The 26,098-nt window shown below is 41.6% G+C and overlaps 1 protein-coding gene and 1 long non-coding RNA gene across 2 annotated transcripts; both read left to right on the top strand.

The window, feature by feature from the left end:
- The first annotated feature begins 617 nt into the window (after positions 1-617).
- On the top strand, positions 618-3,350 carry LOC127772687 (uncharacterized). The gene is made up of 4 exons (XR_008017451.1): positions 618-677; positions 2,499-2,546; positions 2,796-2,841; positions 3,216-3,350. It is a non-coding gene; the product is annotated as an uncharacterized LOC127772687 (long non-coding RNA).
- A 15,267-nt stretch (positions 3,351-18,617) lies between these two features.
- On the top strand, positions 18,618-19,525 carry LOC127774710 (senescence associated gene 20-like). The gene has a single exon (XM_052300993.1). It carries the CDS (start codon positions 18,674-18,676, stop codon positions 19,208-19,210), a length of 537 nt encoding a protein of 178 aa, XP_052156953.1. The 5' UTR covers positions 18,618-18,673; the 3' UTR covers positions 19,211-19,525.
- The last annotated feature ends 6,573 nt before the right edge of the window (positions 19,526-26,098 follow it).

Raw genomic sequence — 26,098 nt, 5'->3', positions numbered from 1 at the left:
AACTGTTTATAACAGCACTACCCCAAAAAACCGGATTAGACAAGTTAAGCAAGTCAAGGATCATTTTGGTAAAATCAAGAAAAAGGTCGGCAATTTTTGTTGTGCTTGGAAGGAGGCTAATTCGTTATATGCTAGTGGGGAGTCTAAACTTGACCTGATGGACAAGGCATCGAAGATATATGATGATGACTTCAAGGATGGGCCATTTATGTTTATGCATTGTTGGAATGAACTAAAAAACCAACCGAAATGGCATGCATATTTGGACCAGCTTGACAAGTCTAAGAAAAGGAAGCTAGATATCAATGATGTCATCCCCCTTGATGATGATGAAGATATCCCACGACCAATTGGAGCCAAGGCAGCTAAGATGCAGCGGAGTGGCAAAGGAAAAGGCAAGATGCAAGACTGCAAATTTGAGTTAGAAGATGACATCCGCAAATTTATGGATGCACATGAAGCAGCCAAGGAAGGGCAAAGTGAAATGTTAGAGACTCAAAGACGTGTTTCTAGTGAGAATCTTGAAGCTAAGAGGCTTACTCGTCAAACAGCTATGATTGAAACCTATCGGGAGTTAATGAACAAAGACACAAGGGAGATGCCTCATGATGTGAGGTCTGAGTTTCTGTTCATGCTGCAATGCATGAGAGAAGAGATATTCACAAAAAACAAGTGAGGTATGCATCTTTATATGTTATTTTTAGTAGTAAATCATGCATATTTTCAGTAGTTCAGCAGGAATTTCTCCATATTAAAATGCAGTCAAATGGATTTAATTTGAACTAGTCCAAAAAACCATGTAGTCAATCCAATTTTCTATGCAATATTAATAGCAGCCAACCCAAACTAATAGCTAGTCCCCTATTTCATGCTGATTAACAGCAGTCACTCCAAATAACCATGCAGTCACTGCAAAGTTTCATGCTGATTGCAGCTGGTCCAAATAACCATGCAGTCAACACAAAATTTTTATTGCAATCAATCTAACTGCAATCAGTCTAACACATCCATCTATATATACCATTCTCTTCTATTCTGAAACTATCAAACCAATCCATCCTATTCTGAAACTACCATGTCAGACTCATCCTCAAACGCATCCTCTTACTCAGATGACCTAGACCCATCCAAAATTCTTGAGAAATACATTTCTGATCAGAATGCCCTAGATTCCTTTGCTACTAGAATCATAGAGAAGATCAAGACTAAGTTTGCAGCCGGGCTCCTCAAGCGCCAAAGTGGATCAAGGAAGACCATTGCAAGGGATCATGGAGAAGGTCACCGACGTTTGGTGGCTGATTACTTTGCAGATCATCCACTCTACCCTGAGAGAATGTTTCGCACACGATTTCGTATGCGAAAGCATCTCTTTTTACGTATTATGGAAGCCCTAGGTCAGTGGTCTCCTTACTTTACCCAAAGAGAAGATTGCTCTGGTCGCACAGGCCTTTCTCCACTTCAAAAATGCACAGCTGCGATCCGTATGTTAGCATATGGCACTCCTGCTGATGCCTTAGATGAGTACTTACTAATTGGTAAGAGCACTGCCTTAGAGTGCTTGGACACTTTTGCACAAGGGGTGATTGAGGTCTTTGGAGGGCAGTATTTGCGACGCCCTACAAGTGATGATATAGAGCACATACTGCAGGTTAATGAGTCTCGTGGCTTTCCGGGTATGCTAGGGAGTATTGATTGCATGCATTGGAGGTGGGAGAGTTGTCCGAGAGCTTGGAGGGGGCAATTCACCCGTGGTGACTATAAAGTCCCAACAATTATCCTTGAAGCGGTTGCTTCTCATGATCTTTGGATTCGGCATGCATTCTTTGGTGTCGCTGGTTCTAACAACGACATCAATGTGCTGAATCAATCTCCTTTGTTCCTTGAACAAGTGAGAGGGGAAGCTCCTCGGGTTCATTTTTTCGTCAATGGGAATGAGTACAACAATGGGTACTATCTTGCTGATGGTATATACCCAGAATGGGCAGTCTTCATGAAGACTATATCACTTCCACAAATAGAGAAGCACAAGTTATTTGCTGAACGTCAAGAAGGGGCAAGGAAAGACGTGGAGCGGGCTTTTGGGGTATTGCAAGCCCGTTTCAACATTGTGCGCCGTCCAGCAAAGAAGTGGAAACGAAAGAGTGTTGGGAGAATCATGCTAACTTGTGTGATTCTCCACAATATGATTGTTGAAGATGAGAGAGAGGATGCGATATGTGACTTTAACCTCAATAGAGTTCCTAGGACATCAATAGTTCTGCCTCCTGAAGTAACTACCGGTGATAACCCATGTTTTACCGATGTGCTACGTAGGAAATCTGCTATTCGTGCTCGTTCAATGCATACCCAGCTAAAAAAAGATTTAATTGAGCACATTTGGAATCGGTTTGGAAATATGCAACATACATAATCATGGTAGGGTAATAAGCATATCATCACTTTATTTTTTTTGTCATATATAGAGCATTTTAATTTACCTTTGTATCTGTTTTTTTCAGGATCACTTGTGCTCTGTTGTCTACTGAATGATGATGCACTTCTTTCAGGTAACCATCCTAAACTCATAGAAAAGGGGTCAAACAATCCAATGATATGTTTTAAAACCTGAGAACTATGATCCAAACAAGTAGCTTTCTTACTTTGTCCACTTCCTGAATCATCTAAAGTTCTGTGCATCATTGCCCCAAGCAACAAATTGTTGTGGTTTGGACTATTTATTTCCAACGTCTATGCTCCAAGCATTTCCTTTAACTTTCTTGTTTGAGCGTCTTGATTTATTCAACTCTATATTTCAGGTGGATGCTATGTCCTAGATGCTGATTTTGGTTGTATTATTTGCAGGTATGCATTTATAAATGTTGATTTTATAAGTTGTGCACCGAATCAAATTCTTAGCAATTCATCACTTCTTCCATCAAATTAGTAGTACTGGATTATCATATATAATGGCGACCTGGACAACCATAGCGTGTCATTGTTGCAAGAATTTGTCGTACATTCGAATTGTAGCTGTGTAGATCATTCACTTGTTCATACAAAGTTATTGCTATGTTGCACAATAGAGTTATTAATTTCACAAATACCTTACTGGAATTAGCAAAACAGTATTACCATGACAAAAAAAAGACCAACATATTAACTTCCTATAATTAGAAGTACACTTGTATTTATTTTTACATATATAATCTTATATTCTGCTCAATTATTCCCTACAGAGATGGCAGTTATTAGAGTCGTTGGCGGCAATAGAGCAAGATGGCAGTTGTTCAATGGAGACCAAGAACTTTTATCTCATTTTAGTTGTCCTTTTGTTAAATGTGACGTTGTCAGTATTCCTGCAAATTTGGCCAGTGTGGATATTTAGTCTTTAATTAGATCAAGAACTTTCATCCAAGTGTGACTTGTTTTCAGTATTTCTTTTGTTAAATGTCATGACTTTTGAATATGTAACTGTTTGGTTTATTGTCTGAAACCATTTCTCTGAGTTAGTATTGATCATGTTGCGTGCATTTGTTGGTGCACCAAAATAGCCACAAAGATAGATGTTACTACTGATCACAACAGCTGTTGTATCCATGCAATATTTAATGTTTGTATGCTTTAACCAAGGCAGCTTATAGCTAGCTTGTTGTATGAGTTGGCTCCTTAAGGTAGCTCTACCTTGACATGATAAAATTTTGAAGCTTGCTGGTAGCTGTACTATTGACCTTGCTCTTAGTCCACCATTAGTTTCTTCACTGGATCAGTTCACGACTTCACGTACAGACATCCATTCAATGATTGCAGCCGAAAGCATCAACAAGTGATTAATTATGATGGTTGAAAATTAAAGCTACCTACCCTCAAGTCTTAACCTTTGACTCGTGATTCGTGAATATCCCCATCATGCATCCGTGCTCGTGTGCAACAAACAGAGTAGTATTCCCTCCATCTACTGAGAGCAGATATAATAGCAGGCTATAAACCAACTATAAATATATTTTAAAGAGATAAAAGAAAGAAGATAAGAGCAGCGGGCTATAGATCTGTAGCCAGCTGTAGCACGGACTCCAAGACGTAAAGTGTGTATGACAGGTAGGACCATGCATTAATAGTATAGTAAGCAACTATTGTATGAATTGACTATTACATTGGCTATAGATGATTTGGAGCTAGTAGTGGCCTATACTATTAAACTTGGTCTGAGGGCAGTTCCAACCCTCCACCTAAGATGGTTTCTATGGCATTAATTATATTGCCGTGTAGGACTTTTAGTTTATGTGGCACTATATTAATTAAGAGAGAGAGTGAAGAGAGGAAGAAATTGGGTCTCATGCAAGACACAGCTTCAACACGAGAACCTATGCACTAGACACTATCAAGTTTTACATTGGGAGAGAATAGTGTCTTCATAATAGATGAAGAATAAATATGATTGGTAGAGAAGAGAGATGATGTATTTATCAATGGCCCACTTTAAGAAATCATGGGTTGTGGAGTTTAGTTTCTATTGTGATGTCTTATTGACATTGCACCATAGACATTGCTTATGTACACTATGGGTTGGGACTGCCCTGATAGTCATATTTTATCTTGGCACATAGACCAAGAATAAGTAATTCTACTTATCATTCATTTAATGTTCCTAGTTATTCCTCGTAAACAAACGATTCATTAATATTTATATTTCTCGAAGTCCATGTAGCCAATCTTACGTGGAAAAATAGAGAGTCACGCATTAAATCCGAGAAAGTTATTAAGATGATAGGTTGTTGGATTGAAATATGCCTATAAAAATAAATTTTTTAGATTTAAAAATATACCTATCGAAAATAGATGGAGGGTGTAAGAAATACTACTGACGAGATAAGATAATCTTTTATTTTGGTGAGATGCATGGAGATGCGATAAATATCCAAATCTAGTGTTTAGTGGAGATTAATGATCTGCCTTTTGCTTCCTTAAAAAAAAGAAAAAAAGAAAAAGATCTGCCTTTTGCTAATGCTGGACGCTTAACTGCAGATTGTGGCATTCTGCTAAAGGAATAATATTTATTTATTGATGGGACCACCATAAATACGTGAAGCTGAAGGGGGACTATATATTAACCCGTTCGTTTCTCCATCAAGATATGGATAAAAACTTCGATACACATGACACGCTTTGTAAATTACTAAACTGTACGTTTTCAATATGAAAGTTTATCTAAAATATCATATTAATCTATTTTTAAGTTTATAATAACTAAAACTCAGTTAATCATATGTTAATACCATCTCGTTTTGTGTAAAACGCTTCATCTTCATCTTCATTTACTGGATAAAAGAACACCACCTATTAGAAGAAAATAGACATCTTCCGATCAAAATATTTAAACTGAGAAGAAAATAATTTCATGGGACCATGTCTTGTAATAAATCCAACTGTCTTATTTTAATTAGTAGTACTTATACCTATGTGGGTCCAATTAATCAGATACCGGTTTTATATATAGAATTATTTTCTAAATTAAGGGATACGTGACATTTCAAGGTCCATTTAGAACTCATGAAAATAAAAGATACTTTTAAAAATGGGGAATGCTCTTGAATGGGCACCCGATCCGGACTAAAAAATAGAACGGTCCTCATGCTATATCTCTTATGCTCCGCCATCAACTTTGCTACGTTAAACATTCATGCATGCACTACTGCAGAGTTTCTCTCTCATCTCCTCAACACGTGTAACATTATTTTAAAACTTTAAGTATTTTTTTTTCTTATAAACTACTTATCCAATTTATGATGCGATTACAATATTATATTTGTTGCAATTAAATCTTTATAGAAAGATCTCACATAATTATATTATGATAAAAATAATGTAAATGTTTCACACTACTAAAATCCAATGTTTCATTTATAATAAGTAGATGTTTCAACTAGAATTCGACTATGTTGCACATTTTAAGTTTTTATGTTGTAATGAATAATTTTTGAATGTTGCACATGGTATTATTTGAATACTTCAGTAAGTAATTTTGACGTTTCACTAGTTCGCAGATGTTGTTTGTAATACTTCAGTAAGCATTTCGTGATGTTTCACCGTTTATAAATTTATGTTTTATGTATAATATAAAAATATTTCAATTAGCAATATAATCATACATATATTTTTAGTCACAAATATAGTCATGTCTGGTCTTATTTTAAATATTAATTACAATAAAAATAAAGATGCAAGGAAAAAGTACGAATTACCGCCCGAACTATCGCGGTCGTCCGAATTACCCCCCTTAACCACAAAACCGGACATTCTTCACCCTCAACTATACAAACCGGACAAATTACCCTATACAAACCGGACAAATTACCCCCCTCGACCCAATCTGCGGTGGTTTTGGTCTACGTGGCGTACACGTGACAGTCTAGTCAGCATTCTATATTAAAAATAATGTGGGGCCCACCTGTCATACACTCTCTCTCTCACTCTCCTCACTATCTTCCTCTCTCTCACGGTCAGCGGCAGGCGGGGGCAGTTGCTGAGGGCTGCAGCCTCGGCGCGGAGGCGGCGGGGGAGGCGGCTGAGGGCGGCGGAGGCGCCGCCGGCGGTGGTGCTGCCGCCGCGTCGCCGCTCAGCCTAGATGGTCACCCGCGACGCACGCGCGGCGGTGGAAGAAGGCGACGCGGCGAAAGGGGAGAGGAGGTGCGTGCGGCCAGGGCGGTGACTCGGGACGGTTACTTGGGACACGGGAAGGGCGATGGCGACAGGAATCGAGGAGGAGAAGGGCCGACGGCGGAGCGTGATTGCGCTTGGCGGCGGCGGGAGGGGAGGCACGGCGCGGGAGCTAGTGGGGAGGCCGACGGCAAAGGCGGCGGGTTGGGGTGGTTCAAGGGAGCTCCAGGAGGGTGGTGGCGCAAGGAATCGGCGAGGGAGACCACAGCGGCGCACAATCGAGCGCGGCGGCAGTGAAGCATAGCAAAAGGGGAAACGGCGGCGCACAATCGAGCGCGGCGACGTCGGACGGTGACGCGGAGGCGGTGGCTGAGGGTGGCGGAGGTGCCGCCGGTGGTGCTGCTGCCGCCGCGTTGCCGCTCGGCCTAGACGGCGGCTGAGGGCGGAGGCCTCAGCGCGGAGCTGCGGCGGCGTCGGGTAGTGACGCGGAGGCGGCGGCTGAGGGCGGCGGGGGCGGCTGCCTCGGCGTCGTTCATCCTTCCTGGTCGCGGTGGCGCCGCCGTCCTCCCCATCCCCTCCTCCTCGTCTAGGCCGAGCGGCGACGCGGCGGCAGCACCACCACCGGCGGCGCCTCCGCCGCCGCCTCCGCGCTAAGGTAGCCGCCCTCAGCCGCTGCCCCAGCCTACCGCTGACCGTGAGAGAGAGAGGAAGAGAGAGGAAGAGTGAGAGAGAGAGAGCGTATGCCAGGTGGGTCCCACCTTTTTTTAATATAGAATGCTGACTGGACTGCCACGTGTACGCCACGTAGACCAAAACCACCACGGATTGGGTCGAGGTGGGTAATTCGTCCGGTTTGTATAGTTGGGGGTGAAGAATGTCCGGTTTTGTGGTTCAGGGGGGGTAATTCGGACGACCGCGATAGTTCGGGAGGGGTAATTCGTAGTTTTTCCAAGATGCAATTAGATTCTAGATCAAATAAATAGATTACGAGAAAAAATATTTTGAAGGTTGCAAAAAGTTCCTAGAAGGCATATAGGATTGTGCAAGAGAGAAAGATTTAGGGCCCCTTTGCTTCGCAGGATAGGAAAATCACATGAATAGGATAAACGCATGAATCGAAGTAGTAACACCGAGGCAGAATACTAGGTTACACTAAGAAAAATGCTTTGTAGAGACATTTTTCTAGTATTATAGAGGCACTTTTCAAATGCCTTTACAATACTATAGAGACATTTTAAAAAATGTCTAATAAGTGTCTTATGGTGAATTGTCTCTACAAACGAAGAGACATTTTATAAAATGTCTATAAGATGGTAGAAGCATTTTATAAAATGTCTATAAGATGGTAGAGGCATTTTCTAGAGACATTAAATTGTACCACAAACATATGAAACCAGGCAAAAAAGGAGAATAAAATAGTTTCCTTGCTTTTATCAAGCCTTGAAACTTAAGATCTCTTGGACAAACCATTTTTGTCTTCAATGCACTAGCCAACTCAACTCCATGTTATTACTTGGTTGTTTGTGTCTTTAGTTACTTATATTTAGTCCTTTAGTACACATTATCATTCTAAAAAATGTCTCTACATAGTTTAAAATGTCTCTACATAGTTTAAAATGTCTCAAGAAAATGCCTTTACATATCAGACGCATTTTACAGTGCAAAAAGAATGCCTTTACAAGATAAAATCTAATAAATTGAGCTGAAAATGTCTCTAGAGTAAAAGTTTTCTAGGCAATTTTTAAAGCGCCTCTATAAAGTGTCTCTACACTATAAAACTTTTGATCTTAGAAACAATTTGCAAAACTCCTCTACAAAAGTACCTCTATATGAGGTTTTTGTTGTAGTGTTACATTTGGCTCGTCAGCACAACTACTACACTAAGAGGATACCAAGCCACTATGTTTTTTAATGATGCTTTGATGGTTTAAATTATCGCATAATCTTTCTATCACGCATGATCCCTCAATTTATTTTCTATTGAATTAGTCACTTTTAAGTAAGATTTACAATATGTTTGATCATATATTGTAATTTTGCAACTAATATTTATGATGTTTGATTGTGCATTATAATTCTACAACTACTTACATTATGCATACCAATATCACATACAAGATGTCATCGATCAACCAGTAGATCAAATATAGTAATTACGGATAGATGGGTGATAATTTGGACTGTATGAATCATACAAAACAATAATAATCATTTTGTTGTATATCGCCAATATAATATTGTCATTGCTCGTGGGTTGCCTTGGCCGTTCATAAGCAAATTAAACCAGAGCTTGAACTGGATTTTCTTTTTCTTATTGTGAAATCAACACTTTTTAGAAGTGGAGATGAAGCTGATGGAGGAACAAGGCTAGCCAACCAACGTGTGGAAGCTATTGATCTAGTTGATATATGCGTTTAGAAGCTGAACCAAAAGCATTGTAAACATATTATCGACATTGTCCTCGTGACCTCTATCTTGCCATCGATTGAGTGCAATTCTGTATTGTTGGAATTAATAGATGGGCTAAGGCCCATTCGAAGATTAATTCTTTAGAAAATCACAAAAGCCCACCTCATTGGATGACATGCATGTGGAGTTTAGTACCACCTATTCTAGGAGAGGGGGACCTCCTTAAAAGGGAGTATGCCCTCCTAGCCACTTGAAGTATGTGTGGTGGAGAGAAGAGGGGGAACACGCGCTCGCTCACCTCGCCTAGCAAGGCAGGCGGCGCGTGCACGGCATACGCGTCGAATGGTTCAGAAAATTGGCTCCTCACCCTTGCGCATATGCAGTCTCCTTTTACAGTTTTGTTTTGCTGCAGGAAAATTCGGATTTGTTTTGTTGTTGGAAACATTCCGAAAAATCCGGTGCATGAAAACGGCTGGAGTCCGGATAAGTTACGCGCGTCTTATCCGGCTCGGTTACGCAGAGTGGAGATCGTGTGGGCGCCCTGATCAAGCAACCTATCTCTATATAAACCGTGCCGCCGCCTTCACGCAACACACGCGAAATCAATCTAGGGTTTTCCTCCTCCTCTGTGTTGCGCCGTCGTTCGTAGACTACTCCATCCCGCTCGCCAGCGTGCACCGGTGATCGGGAGAGCAGGTCTCCGGAACCTCTGCCTTCGACGTCCTGCACCGGGAGAAGGCGGCAATAAGGTTTTTGGGAAGCGCTTCGCGCGACTGCTCCCTGTTCGTCCGTGACGGCTCGCCTTCCTCTCTGCTCGCGTGCTGCGCGCCTTCGTCGATGCTCGCAACCGCGAGGAGTTCCTGCCGAGCAACCGGTCTTTCCGCCACCTCGGTACATGTTCGACATGTTGCGCATATTTGATCTGTTCATGTTTTACTGCTTAGTTTACATGTGTAGATCTAATGATGCGTTAATGCTAGTATACATCTGTAATGTCATGATTTATTTATGGAATATATTAAATCATTATATGCCTATATTCTCAACAATCCAAAAACCTTATTATAGGCGCTGTGATTTTACTATGGCTGGTTTTGCCGATGCACTGAGGCCGGATAAATTTACCGGTGTGCACTTTAAGAGATGGCAGATCAGGGTCACTCTGTGGCTGACAGCTATGAAATGCTTCTGAGTAAGTACTGGCAAGCCTATGGGCGTTCTTAATGCTGATCAGCAGAAAGAATTCGATGAGGCCACTACTCTCTTTGTGGGATACATTCTTAGCGTGCTTGGTGATCATCTTGTCGAGGTGTATATGCATATGACCGACGCTAAGGAGTTGTGGGATGCACTGAATACTAAATTCGGTGCTACTGATGCTAGCAATGATCTGTATATCATGGAGCAGTTTCATGACTACAAGATGGCTGACAACCGTTTTGTAGTCGAATAGGCTCATGAGATACAAACCATGGCTAAGTAACTCGAACTCCTTAAGTGTGTCTTACCCGACGAATTTGTGGTCGGGTGCATTATTGCGAAACTACCTTCATCTTGGAGAGGTTTCGGTACTGCACTCAAACACAAGTGACAGGAATACTCCGTTGAGGGGTTGATAGCGTCTCTTGATGTTGAGGAGAAAGCTCGGGAAAAAGATGCCGCGTCTAAGGGCGATGGTGGGAGGTCCACTACCAATGTTGTGCACAAGGCCTAGAACAAGAGCAAGGGGAAATACAAAGCTCAGCAGACCACCAACTTCAAGAAGAAGAAGAACAATAACAATCCTAATTAGGATGAGAGGACTTGCTTTGTGTGTGGTCAACCTGGCCATCTGGCCAGAAAGTGTCCACAACGCAAGGGGATGAAGGCCCCTGCAGGGCAGACCTCTAAGTCTGCCAATGTGACCATTAGCAACACTGGAGATAGAAGCGGGTATGGTAATTTACCTACTGTTTTTTCAGTTAATCAGTCTACTAATTGGTGGGTTAATACAGGGGCCAATGTACATGTTTGTGCTGACATTTCATTGTTTTCTTCTTATCAGGCCGCACGGGGTTCCACTGATGAGGATATCAACACCATCGATACATCCATGTCCCCCCATGTACAGCATGATGGTCCTATTACCCGCGCTCGTGCACATCAACTAAATTATCAGGTGAGTTCTTTCTTGAGTTCATATTCCTCGTCTTTATACCCCGGAGACGCGTGCACTCGTGTTTTACTCAGGAACGATGGAGAGGATCCAAAGGGAAGAGGATTCGCGCGGGGTGGATTCGGACTGCAGGGCAGCACCAACTTCTGACGGCCGCCACGACTTCATGCGAACTCCGATTTGGGCGTGCAAGTACTTCATGGAAAGCTTATCAAGTCTACTTTCAAATGGATCCAGCTACATGTCCATATCTGTTCTGAAGCGGCCGCAATTGTCATTTTACTCCTGACTATTTTCTGTCCATGGTGCTGCGTCACCTCTTTTGGCCCAATGGGCTGTGTATCCAAGTTGGGCCCATTAGGGGCACGTCCTAGGGTTGGAGCACGACCCTATGGTCATTCTTCCCCTCTTCTTATACCTCTAGTCGCCGCCAAGAACAGGCGGGTTTTGATGATAGAGATAGCTACTTGCTACAGGCTCGCAGCGCGCGTGTTGGCTAAACCGCCCGTCTGCCTGTAATCGGAACCCCACCATATTGTGTTTGATAGTGAAACTTTCATCTTTATCTAGCAATTTCAGTGCTTGTCCTACTTGTTCTTGCCTGTTCTTCGATTGCTTGCAGGACGAGTGCCCTCGTGGCCGGGTTGACGCGCACCACAAGTTCGCGGCGACCATTGGAGACGGTGTATCGGTTGCTAAGGCGCAGCGTCTTTGGACGGTTGTAGTCGGGCCGTGAACGTCGTCTTCATCCAATCGAGTTATCCCTTACCTCTCATCGAAAGATCGGGCCACAAACCCTAGCGGGTTCGCATCATCCACCGTCCTAATGGGGAATGGGTCACATGATTCTATCGACAGGAATCTTGTTAGTGGCTCCCGTCTGACTAGAGACGGATTTAAGTTGGTTTTTGAGTCTAATAAAGTAGTCGTGTCTAAACATGGATATTTTATTGGTAAAGATTATGAGTACGGAGGCATGTTCCGCTTTTCCCTTTTTGATTTCTGCAATAAGTCTGTGAACCATATTTGTGGCAGTGTGGATGATGAGGCTAATGTATGACACTCACGTTTAAGTCATATTACTTTTGGCTTGATGTCTCCGCTTTCCAGCATGTGCTTAATTCCTAAGTTTTCCATTGTCAAAGGTTCTAAGTGCCATAGTTGTGTGCAATCAAAGCAACCTCGCAAGCCTCACAAGGCTGCTGAGGAGAGAAACTTGGCACCTCTAGAACTCCTACACTCAGATCTCTGTGAAATGAATGGGTGTTGACGAAGGGTGGAAAACGATATTTCATGACGTTGATTGATGATGCTACTAGATTTTGCTATGTGTACTTGTTGAAAAAGAAAGACGAGGCTCTAGACTATTTTAAAATTTATAAGGCAGAAGTTGAAAATCAACTTGACAGAAAGATAAAAAGACTTTGGTCTGATCGTGGTGGAGAGTTTTTCTCAAACGAGTTTGACTTATTCTGTGAGGAACATGGCATTATACATGAGAGGACGCCTCCCTATTCTCCCGAATCTAATGGGATTGCAGAAAGGAAGAACCGCACACTGACCGACTTAGTGAATGCCATGTTGGACACCGCGGGACTACCTAAGGCATGGTGGGGGGAGGCATTGTTGACCTCGAATCATGTGTTAAACAGAGTTCCTAACAGAAATAAGGACAAAACACCATATGAGATATGGATTGAGAGAAAACCATCACTTTCTTACTTGCGCACATGGGGGTGCTTGGCGAAAATCAATGTACCAACAACGAAGAAGCGCAAACTTGGACCTAAGACTATGGACTGTGTCTTTCTGGGATATGCTCACCACAGCATTGCCTATAGGTTTTTAATAGTTAAATCTGAGGTACCTGACATGCATGTTGGTACAATTATGGAGTCTCGTGATGCTATCTTCTTTGAGAGCTTTTTCCCAATGAAAAATACACATAGTAGTTCTAGCCAACCCTCTGAAATAATTTCCAGTTCATTCACACCACCAGAACAAACTGAATATACACATGAACATGTCACTGAGGATGATGACAGTGAAGCTCCTCGAAGGAGCAAAAGACAAAGGACGGCTAAGTCTTTTGGTGATGATTTCACTGTGTACCTCGTGGATGACACTCCTAAGTCAATTTCAGAAGCATACGCATCTCCTGATGCAGACTACTGGAAGGAGGCTGTCCGTAGTGAAATGGATTCCATTATCGCTAACGGGACTTGGGAGGTGACAGAGCGACCCTATGGGTGTAAACCTGTGGGGTGCAAGTGGGTGTTCAAGAAGAAGCTCAGGCCTGATGGTACTATTGAAAAGTACAAGGCTCGGCTTGTTGCTAAGGGCTATACTCAGAAAGAAGGCGAAGATTTCTTTGACACTTACTCACCTGTTGCTAGATTGACCACAATTCGTGTGCTACTTTCCCTAGCAGCATCACATGGTCTTCTCGTTCATCAAATGGACGTTAAGACAGCTTTTCTTAATGGAGAGCTGGATGAGGAGATCTATATGGATCAACCTGATGGGTTTGTAGTTGAAGGTCAAGAAGGCAAAGTGTGCAAATTGTTGAAGTCTTTGTATGGTCTGAAACAAGCTCCTAAGCAATGGCATGAGAAATTTGACAAAACATTGACATCTGCAAGCTTTGCAGTCAATGAGGCAGATAAATGTGTGTACTATCACCATGGTGGGGGTGAGGGAGTTATTCTGTGCTTGTATGTTGGTGACATACTAATATTTGGGACAAACCTTGAGGTGATAAATGAGGTTAAATCATTCTTGTTTCAAAATTTTGATATGAAGGATTTGGGAGTAGCTGATGTTATCTTAAACATGAAGCTAATTAGAAGTGAGAATGTGATTACACTCTTGCAGTCCCATTATGTGGAGAAGATCTTGAATCGCTTTGGCTACATTGATAATAAGCCTTCTCCAACACCTTCTGATCCTAGCTTGTTGCTTCGCAAGAACAAGAGAATTGCTAGGAATCAACTGGAATACTCCCAAATCATTGGCTCGCTGATGTACCTGGCTAGTGCAACTAGGCCTGATATCTCCTTTGCTATGAGTAAGTTGAGCCGGTTTACCTCTAATCCAGGAGATGATCACTGGCGTGCGCTTGAGCGAGTAATGCGCTATCTGAAAGGTACTATGGAATTGGGGTTTCACTATTCTGGGTATCCTGCGGTACTGGAAGGATATAGTGATTCTAACTGGATCTCTGATGTGGATGAGATCAAAGCCACTAGTGGATATGTCTTCACACTAGGTGGTGGTGCTGTTTCCTGGAGGTATTGCAATCAGACTATTTTAACGAGGTCAACCATGGAAGCAGAACTGACGGCACTGGATACTGCTACTGTTGAGGCAGAATGGCTGCGTGATCTATTAATGGATCTGCCTATTGTTGAAAAACCGGTGCCGGCTATCCTTATGAACTGTGACAATCAAACGGTAATTCTCAAAGTGAATAGTTCCAAGGATAATATGAAATCATCTAGACATGTGAAAAGACAATTGAAGTCTGTCAGGAAATTGAGAAACTCTGGAGTTATAACGTTGGATTACATCCAAACAGCTAGAAACCTGGCAGATCCCTTCACGAAGGGACTATCACGAAATGTGATAGATAATGCATCGAAGGAGATGGGTTTGAGACCCATGTGAGTTATACTATGGTGATAACCCAGTCTATGTGATTAGAGATCCCGTGAATTAGAACCTGGGAAGAACAAACCATTAGTAAACTAGAGGAGAGTACCAATCTATACCCTTTCTAAGTGAAGATGCATGTACTCTCGTGAGCTGCAAGGCAGGTTGGCTATGCCTTAATGAGTTCTGTTGGCTTTAATTAGCGAAGATGCTGTCCTGCAGAGCATTCTTGAAAGAACTCACCTTTGTAAGCTTGACTGTTGGTCGCAGTCTATGAAGATTTTGGGTGAATCTTCTAGGAAGCTTACTAAAGACCTAGGAGTATGACTTATACGCTCCACCCGAGGGGTAGTCTACAGACGGTCTAGTACCAGATAAGACTCTGAGTGAAACTTGCTTGCACAAGACTTGCAATTCAAGGCGTAGTCCATTGTTCAAGTTGTTAGTAAGTGTAGCTTAGAGTTCTAGGTGGATGTTCAACATTAATCGGTCTCCATCGAACCACTGGTATATAAACAGTACATTGGAAAAGGCAAATCTCAGTGGGATTTTGAGATTTGGTGGGGGATTGTTGGAATTAATAGATGGGCTAAGTCCCACTCGAACATTAATTCTTTGGAAAATCACAAAAGCCCACCTCATGGGATGGCATGCATGTGGAGTTTAGTACCACCTTGCTTATTCTAGGAGAGGGGACCTCCTTAAAAGGGAGGATGCCCTCCTAGCCATTTGAAGCATGTGTGGTGGAGAGAAGAGGGGGGAACACACGCGCGCGCTCGCTCGCCTCGCCTCGCCTGGCAGGCGGCGCGCGTGCACGACGTACGCGTCGAGTGGTCTGTAAAATTGGCTCCTCACCCTTGCGCAGATGCAGCCTCCTTTTGCAGTTTTGTTTTGCTGCAGGAAAATTTGGATTTGTTTTGTTGTTGGAAACATTCCAAAAAATCCGGTGCGTGAAAACAGCGTGGAGTCCGGATAAGTTACGCGCGACTTATCCGGCTCGGTTACGCAGAGTGGAGATCGTGCGGGCGCCCTGATCAAGCGACCTATCTCTATATAAACCGTGCCGCCGCCTTCACGCAACACACGTGAAATCAATCTAGGGTTTGCCTCCTCCTCTGTGTTGCGCCGTCGCTCGTAGACTACTCCATCCCGCTCGCCAGCGTGCACCGGCAATCGGGAGAGCAGGTCTCTGGAACCTTTGCCTTTGACGTCCTGCACCGGGAGAAGGCGGCAATAAGGTTTTTGGGAAGCGCTTCGCGCGACTGCTCCCTATTCGTCCACGATGGCTCGCCTTCCTCTCCGCTCGCGTGCTGCGCGCCTTCGTCGACGCTTGCAACCGCGAGTAGTTCCTGCCGAGCAACCGGTCTTTCCGCCACCTCGGTACGTGTTCGACATGTTGCGCATATTTGATCTATTCATGTTTTACTGCTTAGTTTACATGTGTAGATCTAATGATGCGTTAATGCTAGTATATATCTGTAATGTCATGATTTATTTATGGAATATATTAAATCATTATATGCCTATATTCTCAACATGTATGTGACATGGAAAATTCATAGGGTCATCTGTGCCAAAAGGGAGTATCTATAGATATGTTGACACATTTTTTCAGTAAAAAAAATGGTCCATTTATTTTAGTAGAAAAATTGGTCCATTTTATTCACTAGAATAGCTAGAGATGAATGATCAAGCTCAACCAACCTTAAACTTAAACCATTTACTTGCACAACAATTAGAAGTTCTTGTTTACCTATTAACTACATGCTTACCCATATGCCAACTGTCTTACTTTGTTAGGATTCTTTTACACTACAAACGACTACAAGCCATAGTGCTTTTACATAAAAATTACAGTGTAATTAGGATATAAACAATTATAGTGTAACTAGGATGTAATTATATTGCATATGAATAATATAATTTCTATGTTTTTCGTGAAGTTAGCATAGATTAATTAACTAGTTAGGTTTCTGAGAGTGGAATCTGCCCACTCAAGTTTAAGTTCTAAACTTGATATGTGTGCTCGAATTTACGGCTTATTATTCTTTCAACTAAAGGCGATGTATCCATTAACACATTAACATTGAGAGGCATGTGATGACTTTATTAATCTTATGATATAAAAACCAACTAGATTCATTACATTGAGCAGTTGGAACTAGGGGTGGTAACAGAACAAGATCCATGGTTCCTTCCATAAATCTTATCTGGGAAAATATATGGTAGAAACTTGGAAACTGCTGTTGGATCGAAAAATAGATTTATAAGATTCGTCCACGTCATCACGAGTAAAAATTTTACTCATAGTAAATTTTTTACTCATGAGTAAATCTGTGAGTGAAAATTTTGCTCATGATGACATGGATAAATCTTGCACGTCTATTTTTTAATTCAACGGTAGTTTTCAAGTTTTCACAACATATATATATATATAAAAGTATAGTTATAAAGTTGGACCCATTATCGCCTCAAGATAGGAATAGAATTTCACAGCGTTGGCCATGGGTTGCAAGTAGCTGCCCAGATTAGTTAATCGGTCCGTATCCCACGATGCCCCTGCAATCCTGCATGAATCTTGAAAAGGATCAAGTGGCCCAAAAAACGTCTGCAACCTGGCCAGAAATCTATAGACATAATTCCAGCAAATCCATTGCCAAAATGGGATTTTACATCAATTCTAACGGCAATTAATACTCCCTAATTCTAATATGTTAAAAACTACAAGTTATAGCAACTTGTATCCAATAGCACCAATATACAACCTCTTCTTTTTTTTTAGAAACACGGTACAAACGCAAACGTAGGCGCTCACAACGCGCGTACACTCACCCCTATCCTATGAACGCACACACGCAGACCTTATCCCTATGAGCACCTCCATATGATTGGGCCCGCATATCTTGAGATTGACGAAGTCACCACATGCACCTCGTTGTCAAATCTAGGATTAGAATCCGGGTGGGCTGGTTCCACCATAAGAAACTAGTTGAGCTACGCTCACTTTGCAATATACTACCTCTATTTCTAAAGGGATGCTGTGTTGATTTTTAAAACAATGTTTAAACAAGTTTAATATAAATATGGTAAAATATAAGCTAGACTTAAATTTTTTTAATTAATAATATAACAAGTCATGACAAAATAAATGATATTTATATTATTATTTTTAAATAAAACAAACGCTCAAATGTCGTGATAAAAGTCAACAACGGTGTTATCCTGCACAAGGAATATAAAGGGCAGAATAGTCATTTCAGTTCTGGACGCTCCCAGGCGAAACCTCACTAGTCGGTATAGATGTTGATGTCTCCCCGACACACCTCCATCGCCATTTGCATTCACAATCATTAGGATATTCAAACCCCCAGCAGCAAATCTTCATCACTTAATTACGTACTCTACCACTACCCAGCTAGCTAGTTCCCTCCAAATCTCACAAACCTAACCCTATTATTCACGGGAAAGTATCCGGTGCAATCACCTAATTCAATATAATAATACAACTCTCATCCTACACCGTTGTCCACATCATCATAAGTTAAAATTTAACTCGTAGATTCACTCATGAGTTAAAATTTACTGGGAGCGTCCATTTCTCGATCCAACAGTGTAGGATAAGAGTTACATAGTTGCACCGAATTAGGTGATTGCACCGGATACTTCATTCACAAGCTTTCCACCCCCTGTGGGCCCCACCTCCTCAAGAAATCAAACCCCCTATAAATAGCCCTCACTCTCGCCTAGCTTAGCTCATCCTTCCATGCACCACACCTGCTCGACCACATCGACGCATCGATCATCTCCCAAGAACTAACCGATCGGATGGCCATGGAGTTGGAAGCGGAGGAGGAGGCGATGATGACGGCGAGGAGGGAGAACGAGAGGCTGGTGGAGTCGCTGTACGCGGCGGTGGCGGCGGGGGACGGGGCGGCGGCGTCGGCCGTGATGGCGGGCGACGTGGACTGGTGGTTCCACGGGCCGAGGCGGTGCGAGCACATGCGGCGGCGCCTGACCGGGGAGGCCGAGGCGGCGTCGGCGTCGTCCTTCGTGTTCGTGCCGCGGCGGGTGGCGGCGGTGGGGCGCGGCGGCGGGTGGGTGGTGGCGGAAGGGTGGGAGGGGCCACGCGCGTACTGGGTCCACGCCTGGGCCGTCGAGGGCGGCCGCATCACCCGCCTCCGCGAGTACTTCAACACCTCCGTCACCGTCCGGGACGTCGGCGGCGGCGGCCACTGCCGGCCGCAGCTCCACGGAGGAGGAGTTCGCCGGCGCGCCGCCGTGTGCTGGCAGAGCCAGCGTGGGCGCGGCGGCGGCGACGACGACGACGACAGGTCGCTGCCTGGCCTCGTGCTCGCCATCTGACACGTGGGCCCACGCATGCATCAATCCTTCCTGGCGCGCTGGGTCGGCCCCACCTGGCGTCTCGCTGGAAAGTGGGCCCCCGAATTCATGCGAACGTGTACGTCGTTTAGTACTATACTGCACTATATCTTTTTTTTTTTGAAAAAAAAGACAGACATCTAAATGTGCTGCTTTGATGTTGAACTGCTGCAATATATATACAGGCTTAACTATGTAAAGATCCGAGGTCGGAGTACCAACTATAATAACTAGTTGTATTTCTCACGTTTAATTTACTACGGGATATGTGGATGAATACATATTATACATTATAAATGATATGTGTATATGTTTAAATAATGTAAAAATAATATAGAGATATTAATTTGACGTTGCTTGCATGTCAACAAAATTGTAAATGATATGTTATATTTGCATGTTATTTAAAATACTCTAGATAATAATTGCTAGGAGTGATGATGTTACACATTTTCATGTTATTTAAAGTACTATAGATAATAATTGCTACTGGGTAATAATGTGACACATTTACATATATATTGAGATTCAGAACTTAGTGGACATCAACTTTATACTAGGATATGATACAAAACTCCGTAACAAGCAAAAATATATCCTCATTACCATGTAATAATAAGAATTAAAAGAAAGACACAATAATTAATCACTACCGCTAGCAGCAATCAAATACAATGTATTAGGGGTGTTTCAAAACAACCAGGGGCGTCCCGGCCAAATCGGGTCCCCGTGCAAAATATTAAAATGGGGCTCTAGTAGCCTAGTAATTTTTTTATAGTAAAATTAAAAACGGGCGTGGCGATCAGCCAATCATCAGCGATGAAGTAGAAGCGGAGGCCGTAGGGGACTGGGGAGAGGAGACGAAGCGGCTGCGGCGTCGGGACTTCGGCGATACGCGACGACGCGGACGCCTGGACGGGAGTACGATGGAAGTTGGATCGGTTCACCTTCTGCAGTGTTTTGGGTCTTGTTTTACTACTATTTAGACTGCAAATTAACAAAATTAAAGCCTCTAATATTATTATATATAGGACATACTTAATATTTTATGGGCCCTTAAAATTTAGGGGCCCTATTCGGTCGTACAGCCCGCACAGGCTCAAGGACGCCACTGAAAACAACGGTGAGGTTTCCTTCTTTCATATTTGGCCTCCATCACCTGGTACTCTAGATATCAAAGGTGAGAGTCATTGTCATCCATGGCTAACTCTGTCCTAGTTGCCATGTTGCCGGTGAGGATGCAACTTCTTTGCATTGAACAAAACTTGTACTGATGATAACCGGAAAAACTCCCCAAAAACCCAATGATCAAGTGAACATTACACCTCTTAATTAACTCAGAACAAAATGCTAGTATTAATTTTTAGCAAAAAGCACAACCTGAAGAGTAAACCAGCATCTACAGAGATCAATTGCTAGCATAAATTTCAAACTAATACGAACAAATAGCAGCAAATTGCACGAAGTTAGAAAAAAAATGCTGGTCCTATATACAGATACCCAAAGATTGTTGTTAGATTTTGAGCATTTTCTCCAACAATAGCATTATGAGCACACGCACATGTTGCTACATTCTTCACTGATCTCTATTTGCATGACAACATGAGAGTTGAGAAATGATATAGAGATAGCACGGCGGGGAGGCAATTGGCGGTAGAGAAACTGAACTACAAACTTACCTATGAGTTTAGAGATGGGAAATAGGAGCATATATAGATGTTATAATAAGGACCAAGGAAATTCTACATTTTCTCCGAAATAGACGGCTAGGATAAAGAACAGCAAACCGTAAACCATAACTAGGGTTAATACAAAGGATACAAATCCGTGACGACACTGATCCATTCAAGGAGAAAAAATGAGTTGTATAGATCCGAACCACTAGCAAGGGTGATGCTAGCTAGTGGCCAAGCTTAAGCTAGATTTTTTTATATATATTTAAAGGACATTGACACACATTAGAAATAGGGGCCAATTTTAAAGTTTAATCAGCTCTAATTAAACAAATGCTATATTTGGTTCAAATATTGCAAAAAAATAAACTTTGCATGTGTGTGTGGCCGGGGGGGGGGGGGGGGGGGGCACATGGCCCCATTTCAATCTTTGTAGCCCTGTACTGTGATATACAACCCATGTCCAAGAGGAGTGGAGAGAATATACTAGGACAGAGATGAACCACTGGCAATGATTGTACATTGCAAAGATGATTGTAATTTGCTACAAACTTTATATTCTAATAGATAGAAATTTGCACTAGAAACTAAAATGTACCTATGCAAAACCACATCGGAGTGGTTCTTTCCCGGACGCCCTAGGTATGTCTCATGGCCAGTGAGGTTCCAATTAGCGCTTTAGTGTCATACCTAGGGCATCCATGGAAAAATCATTCCCGTGTGCTTTTCATGGATTGCTACATTGACAACATCGTGGCCGCCACTTGATGTGTGCATTAATTGGAAGAACACATCTTCCAATTAATGCATTCTTCCTAGATTAACTCCAAGTAGATAGAACAAGTTGCCAATTAACTCCAGTAAATTAAAGGTATCTTAGATTTAGTGACTCATATGTATACTAGATCCCAAATTTATTTTGATTTTTTTGGTATGCAATGCTGACTTGGCACATTGACATATTAGAAAGAGGGGGCAATTTTGTAATGTAATGGTCACTTAGAAATCTTGAAAAAAAAAATTTGGGAGGGGGCACATGTCCCATGTTAGTATTCGTGATCCTCCTCGGATTGTGTCCAATAGGGAGAGAACAACGAATATATATGACGGTGGAAACCTACCAAATGACAAATTAAGCTAGACAACATATGAATCACTGACACGGACCTATGCAAAAAAAAAAGATGGTTACAATTTGCAAGTATCACTAGAGACGGTGCATGAACGCACATGTGACGAAAGGGCACACGCATTTTCAGGGCCGGTCCTATGATTTTGAGGGCCCTAGGCGAACTTATCGTGATGGGCTCTCTAAACTATATAAAAAATTTTGTGATATATATAGACGCTAATTTTACTTGCAAAACGAAAATAAATATATCCATATATTAAATTTAACATGTCTGGTAATTATTGAGAAATAAAGTCGACCAAAATAATACCTTAGAACTAATATCATTACCTTAGTGAAAAATAGAACCCCATCATATTCATTGCTTCTTATGAAAAGATACTTCTTTGGATATTTCTTGATGCAAAATCATCAAGAACGGTATTAAGATCAATAGTGTCCAAGATATCATTCTCGATAGAGCACATAACCAAGCCATTTAACCTTTCTTGCGACATAGTTGATCTCAAATAGTTCTTCAACAACCTCAATTTTGATAAACTTCTTACAGCTGAAGCTACCGTCATAGGTACAGTTAAGAGAATTCGATAGGCAACTGAAACATTTGGATAGCAATCTGTATCCATAACAGACTTCAGAATCTCAGGCGCGGACACCGAAGATTCTGAATAAAAATCATTGATCTAAACATCGGATGAGTTCTCATGAGTAAGGGCCCCTTTGAATCGCAGGGTAGAAAAAACAGAGGAATAGGAAAAACACAGGATTCTGGCAGGAATTGAAGTGTAAAACAGAGGATTGCAAAACACATGAAAAACACAGGAATGGTCGTTTGATTGGAGCGCAGGAAAAACACAGGAATCGGATGAGAGAGATAGACTCAAAGGAAATTTTCCAAGAGGTTAGAGCTCTTGCTAAATTTCCTCCAAAATCCACATGCAATGTGCCATTCCATAGGAATTTCATAGGATTTGAAGAGCTTCAATCCTTTGAATCAAAGGGCCAAATAGGATAATTTCCTATAGGATTTGAATCCTATGAAATTCCTACATGAATCCTTTGATTCAAAGGGGCCCTAAATGTTTTCGCAAAAATCTTGCAGTGCGACCAAAGATCTACTTCATCGAAGGATTTTAAATTTTCAGAGTTGGCCCCCCACCATCATGGGCCCCCGGCGGTCGCCTCGGCTGCATAGGGCCAGGGCCGGCCCTGCGCATTTTGAGTTGTAGCTAGAGATATACTTCTTCCGTCCCAAAATAGTTGTCACTATAGGTTATTTAGCATTGATTAAGCTTTGATAGAAAAATTGTAATGCCCTTTATTAAATGATGTATGTTTGATAGTGGGATCGTGATTGAGGGTAGAAAAATGATGTATGTTTGATAGTGGGATCGTGATTGAGGGTTGAATAAGGATAAAATTAAATGAGAAGTGATTGATAGGATAAATTTTAAATCCTATAAAGACAACAATTTGGGGACGGAGGAAGTACATAGGATATGCAGGTGGCGGTTGGATTACTGTTTTGTGGGTGAAAATTTTGGTCCTAAGTGGTACTGTTTCTAAATGAATGACATTGTTAGTTTTTGTCATGGCATTTGACCATTTATCTTTAAAAATAGTTATTACATATAATTTATTTTGTTGTGGCTTGTGAATGGTTAAAGATATTTTAAAATGACTTGTGTTTTGCATGTTCACACTGAATTTTTAATAATATGAACAGTCAAATATCATGTCCAAAAGTTGAAAATGGTGAAAGTACCAACTGAAAGGATAGGTGTCTGATAACTAAATGTTGGGAAATAATCTTTCGGCAGAGAGAATCATGGACACAGCTAATTACATCTGTTGGCCCGTGCAATTAATGCAATTAAATTTCTGTTAATTTTCTTAATTGCAAATTAAGCACATTGATCGATTGCGCTCTTAATTATCTTCTATTTTCAATCGCCTCCAGTTCCCCAGTGATACAAAAAGCAGGAGTCCGGCTGTTGGAAGGATGACGGTCTCTCTACTTCCACTCTCCCAAAACCCCTAAGACACGCGATCCTTAGAAAATCGCTGGAGGGGATTCCGTAGTGCGATTCTCTCCTTGTAGGGATCTTCACCCATATGGTGAATTGGTGATTCCATTCACCGGTATTCTTCCAGGTTGCAAGGCATCAAGGTCGCCGGCCGGTGTTCTCCAACACTGGCACTTGTTGCATCGCCAATCTCGGTGACGTCCTCGCCGACTTCTTCCCCACGCCGTGTTGTAAGTACCGTCACCACTATCATTACATTGAAAACGCAACAAAATACGGCACCTATGGCTTTTTATTTGGCAAATTAATCTTTAGTTGCACTAAATTCATGCTAGCGAAAGATAACGTTCTCAATGTTGGGTCATGGTTGTTGTACAAATCTACACCTCCCACAGATTGAGCTAGCTAATGGATTTTTTAAAAAAGCCGAGATTAAATATATTTTTACCTTTTTCATGAAGATTTTTACATAATTTGTGGTTATATATTTCCTCTCAACAACATTTGTTGTATGCATGCTATACCCTTTTCGTCGTTCTCTTCTGTGAATGATCAGCATTATTTTCCTCAAAAGTGAAAAAAAAAAACACTGATGATGTGAACCACTATATAAATGAGTAATCAACAGATGCGCAGAGACTGAAATGTATTATTAGTACCAAAGATATATATGCCACCTGGCTCCGTCTCAGCATTCTATTAAAAATTGTGGCCACCAAAGTAGCCAGCTAGAAGAAACACTGGCTTAACTGAACCTTGATACCGCTCATCTGAAGATTCTAACGATAATCAATAATGCACACGTACATGATTTTTTATAATTGATATCCTATATCAATGCTGATGTGACACAGAAGTGTGAACTGCTGTGCGTGCATAGAGTACTCCTAATTGCCTGCAAAGATGTTGGCCCTAATTGTTTGATACACACTGATTTTGATGATGTGATGTTTTGGTTAGGTTAGGTCGGTCAAGCTACAGCTGATGATGATTTATGCATCCAAATGTGTAGAGAGAGTGTAATTATCGGTTCTCCTGTGATATGCTACCAAAATTAAACAACATTGTTTCTAGAAATGTATATGGTGGTATCATCTATGGTGGCTGCAGATCGATACTGCTGATTAACTTGTGGGTTATTGATTTTGTGCGGGCAGATTTCTCTCAACACGTGATTACTGGTAGGGTTTTTGCAGATTTTGTACATGGTACAGATCAACGCTAGTAAGTGCTATAAATATATCTACTAACTCTGTCCTAAAAGATAACTACTATTTTCATTCTAAAATATAAAAAACTTTAGGCTTAGACACGGTATTAAGGTTATGTTTGTTTGTTTTTAAGGAGATTTTTAGCCGCACGTGAAACTAGAAAGTTCATTAATTAAAACACAATTAATTAAGTATTAACTAATATAAACTTAAAAAGATTTATTTGATTTAAGAAAATAAAAAAATACCATTTAACAGTTTAAAAAGATTTCTAACGGAAAACGACGAAGTTATAGTTGGAGTACCGGAGAAAAGAACAGACCCTATGAAGGTGGGAAATTGAATAGTGGATAGTTGTAATTAGTTAAGAAAAATAGGTAGAGAAATTAAATAGGAGAAGATATGTTGTGCTTAGTTAAGAAGAGAATGTAGGTGGAGAAGTTGTTATATTTTGAGACAAATTTGAAATGCTAAAGTTATGGTATTTTAGGATAAATGGAGTAAGATATATTCCAAAAGGCAGTATGAAGAATGTCTCTGAAGAACCTAACCAGTAACCATTGCTTGGCTGACAAATTTCCAACCATGTTCGCTCTCTGCTGACTGCAGATGGTATGTAGGATGGTGACATCATCTATCAGATGTTACTTCCTCAGGTTGTCCATTTCACATTTTCACAATTTCACTCACCTAGGACTCTTTCAATTTGTTTCTCCCCTTTATTTTTCTTGGAGATGCTGATCGCCTAGGATTGCTAACTTGTCCTATGGGCAATATTTGCCACCAATATGGAGACGAGGAGGAGAACTATTCTTGATGCTGTAATA

Source organism: Oryza glaberrima, chromosome 5, assembly GCF_000147395.1.
Source record: "Oryza glaberrima chromosome 5, OglaRS2, whole genome shotgun sequence".
In the NCBI taxonomy this organism is placed as follows: domain Eukaryota; kingdom Viridiplantae; phylum Streptophyta; class Magnoliopsida; order Poales; family Poaceae; genus Oryza; species Oryza glaberrima.
Note: the sequence above shows the minus strand (reverse complement) of the source record. Positions and strands in the feature narration are given on the sequence as shown.

Bases quoted from the DNA above. Each gene is read 5' to 3' on its own strand.
- LOC127774710 (XM_052300993.1), top strand. From the start codon at position 18,674: ATGGCCATGGAGTTGGAAGCGGAGGAGGAGGCGATGATGACGGCGAGG.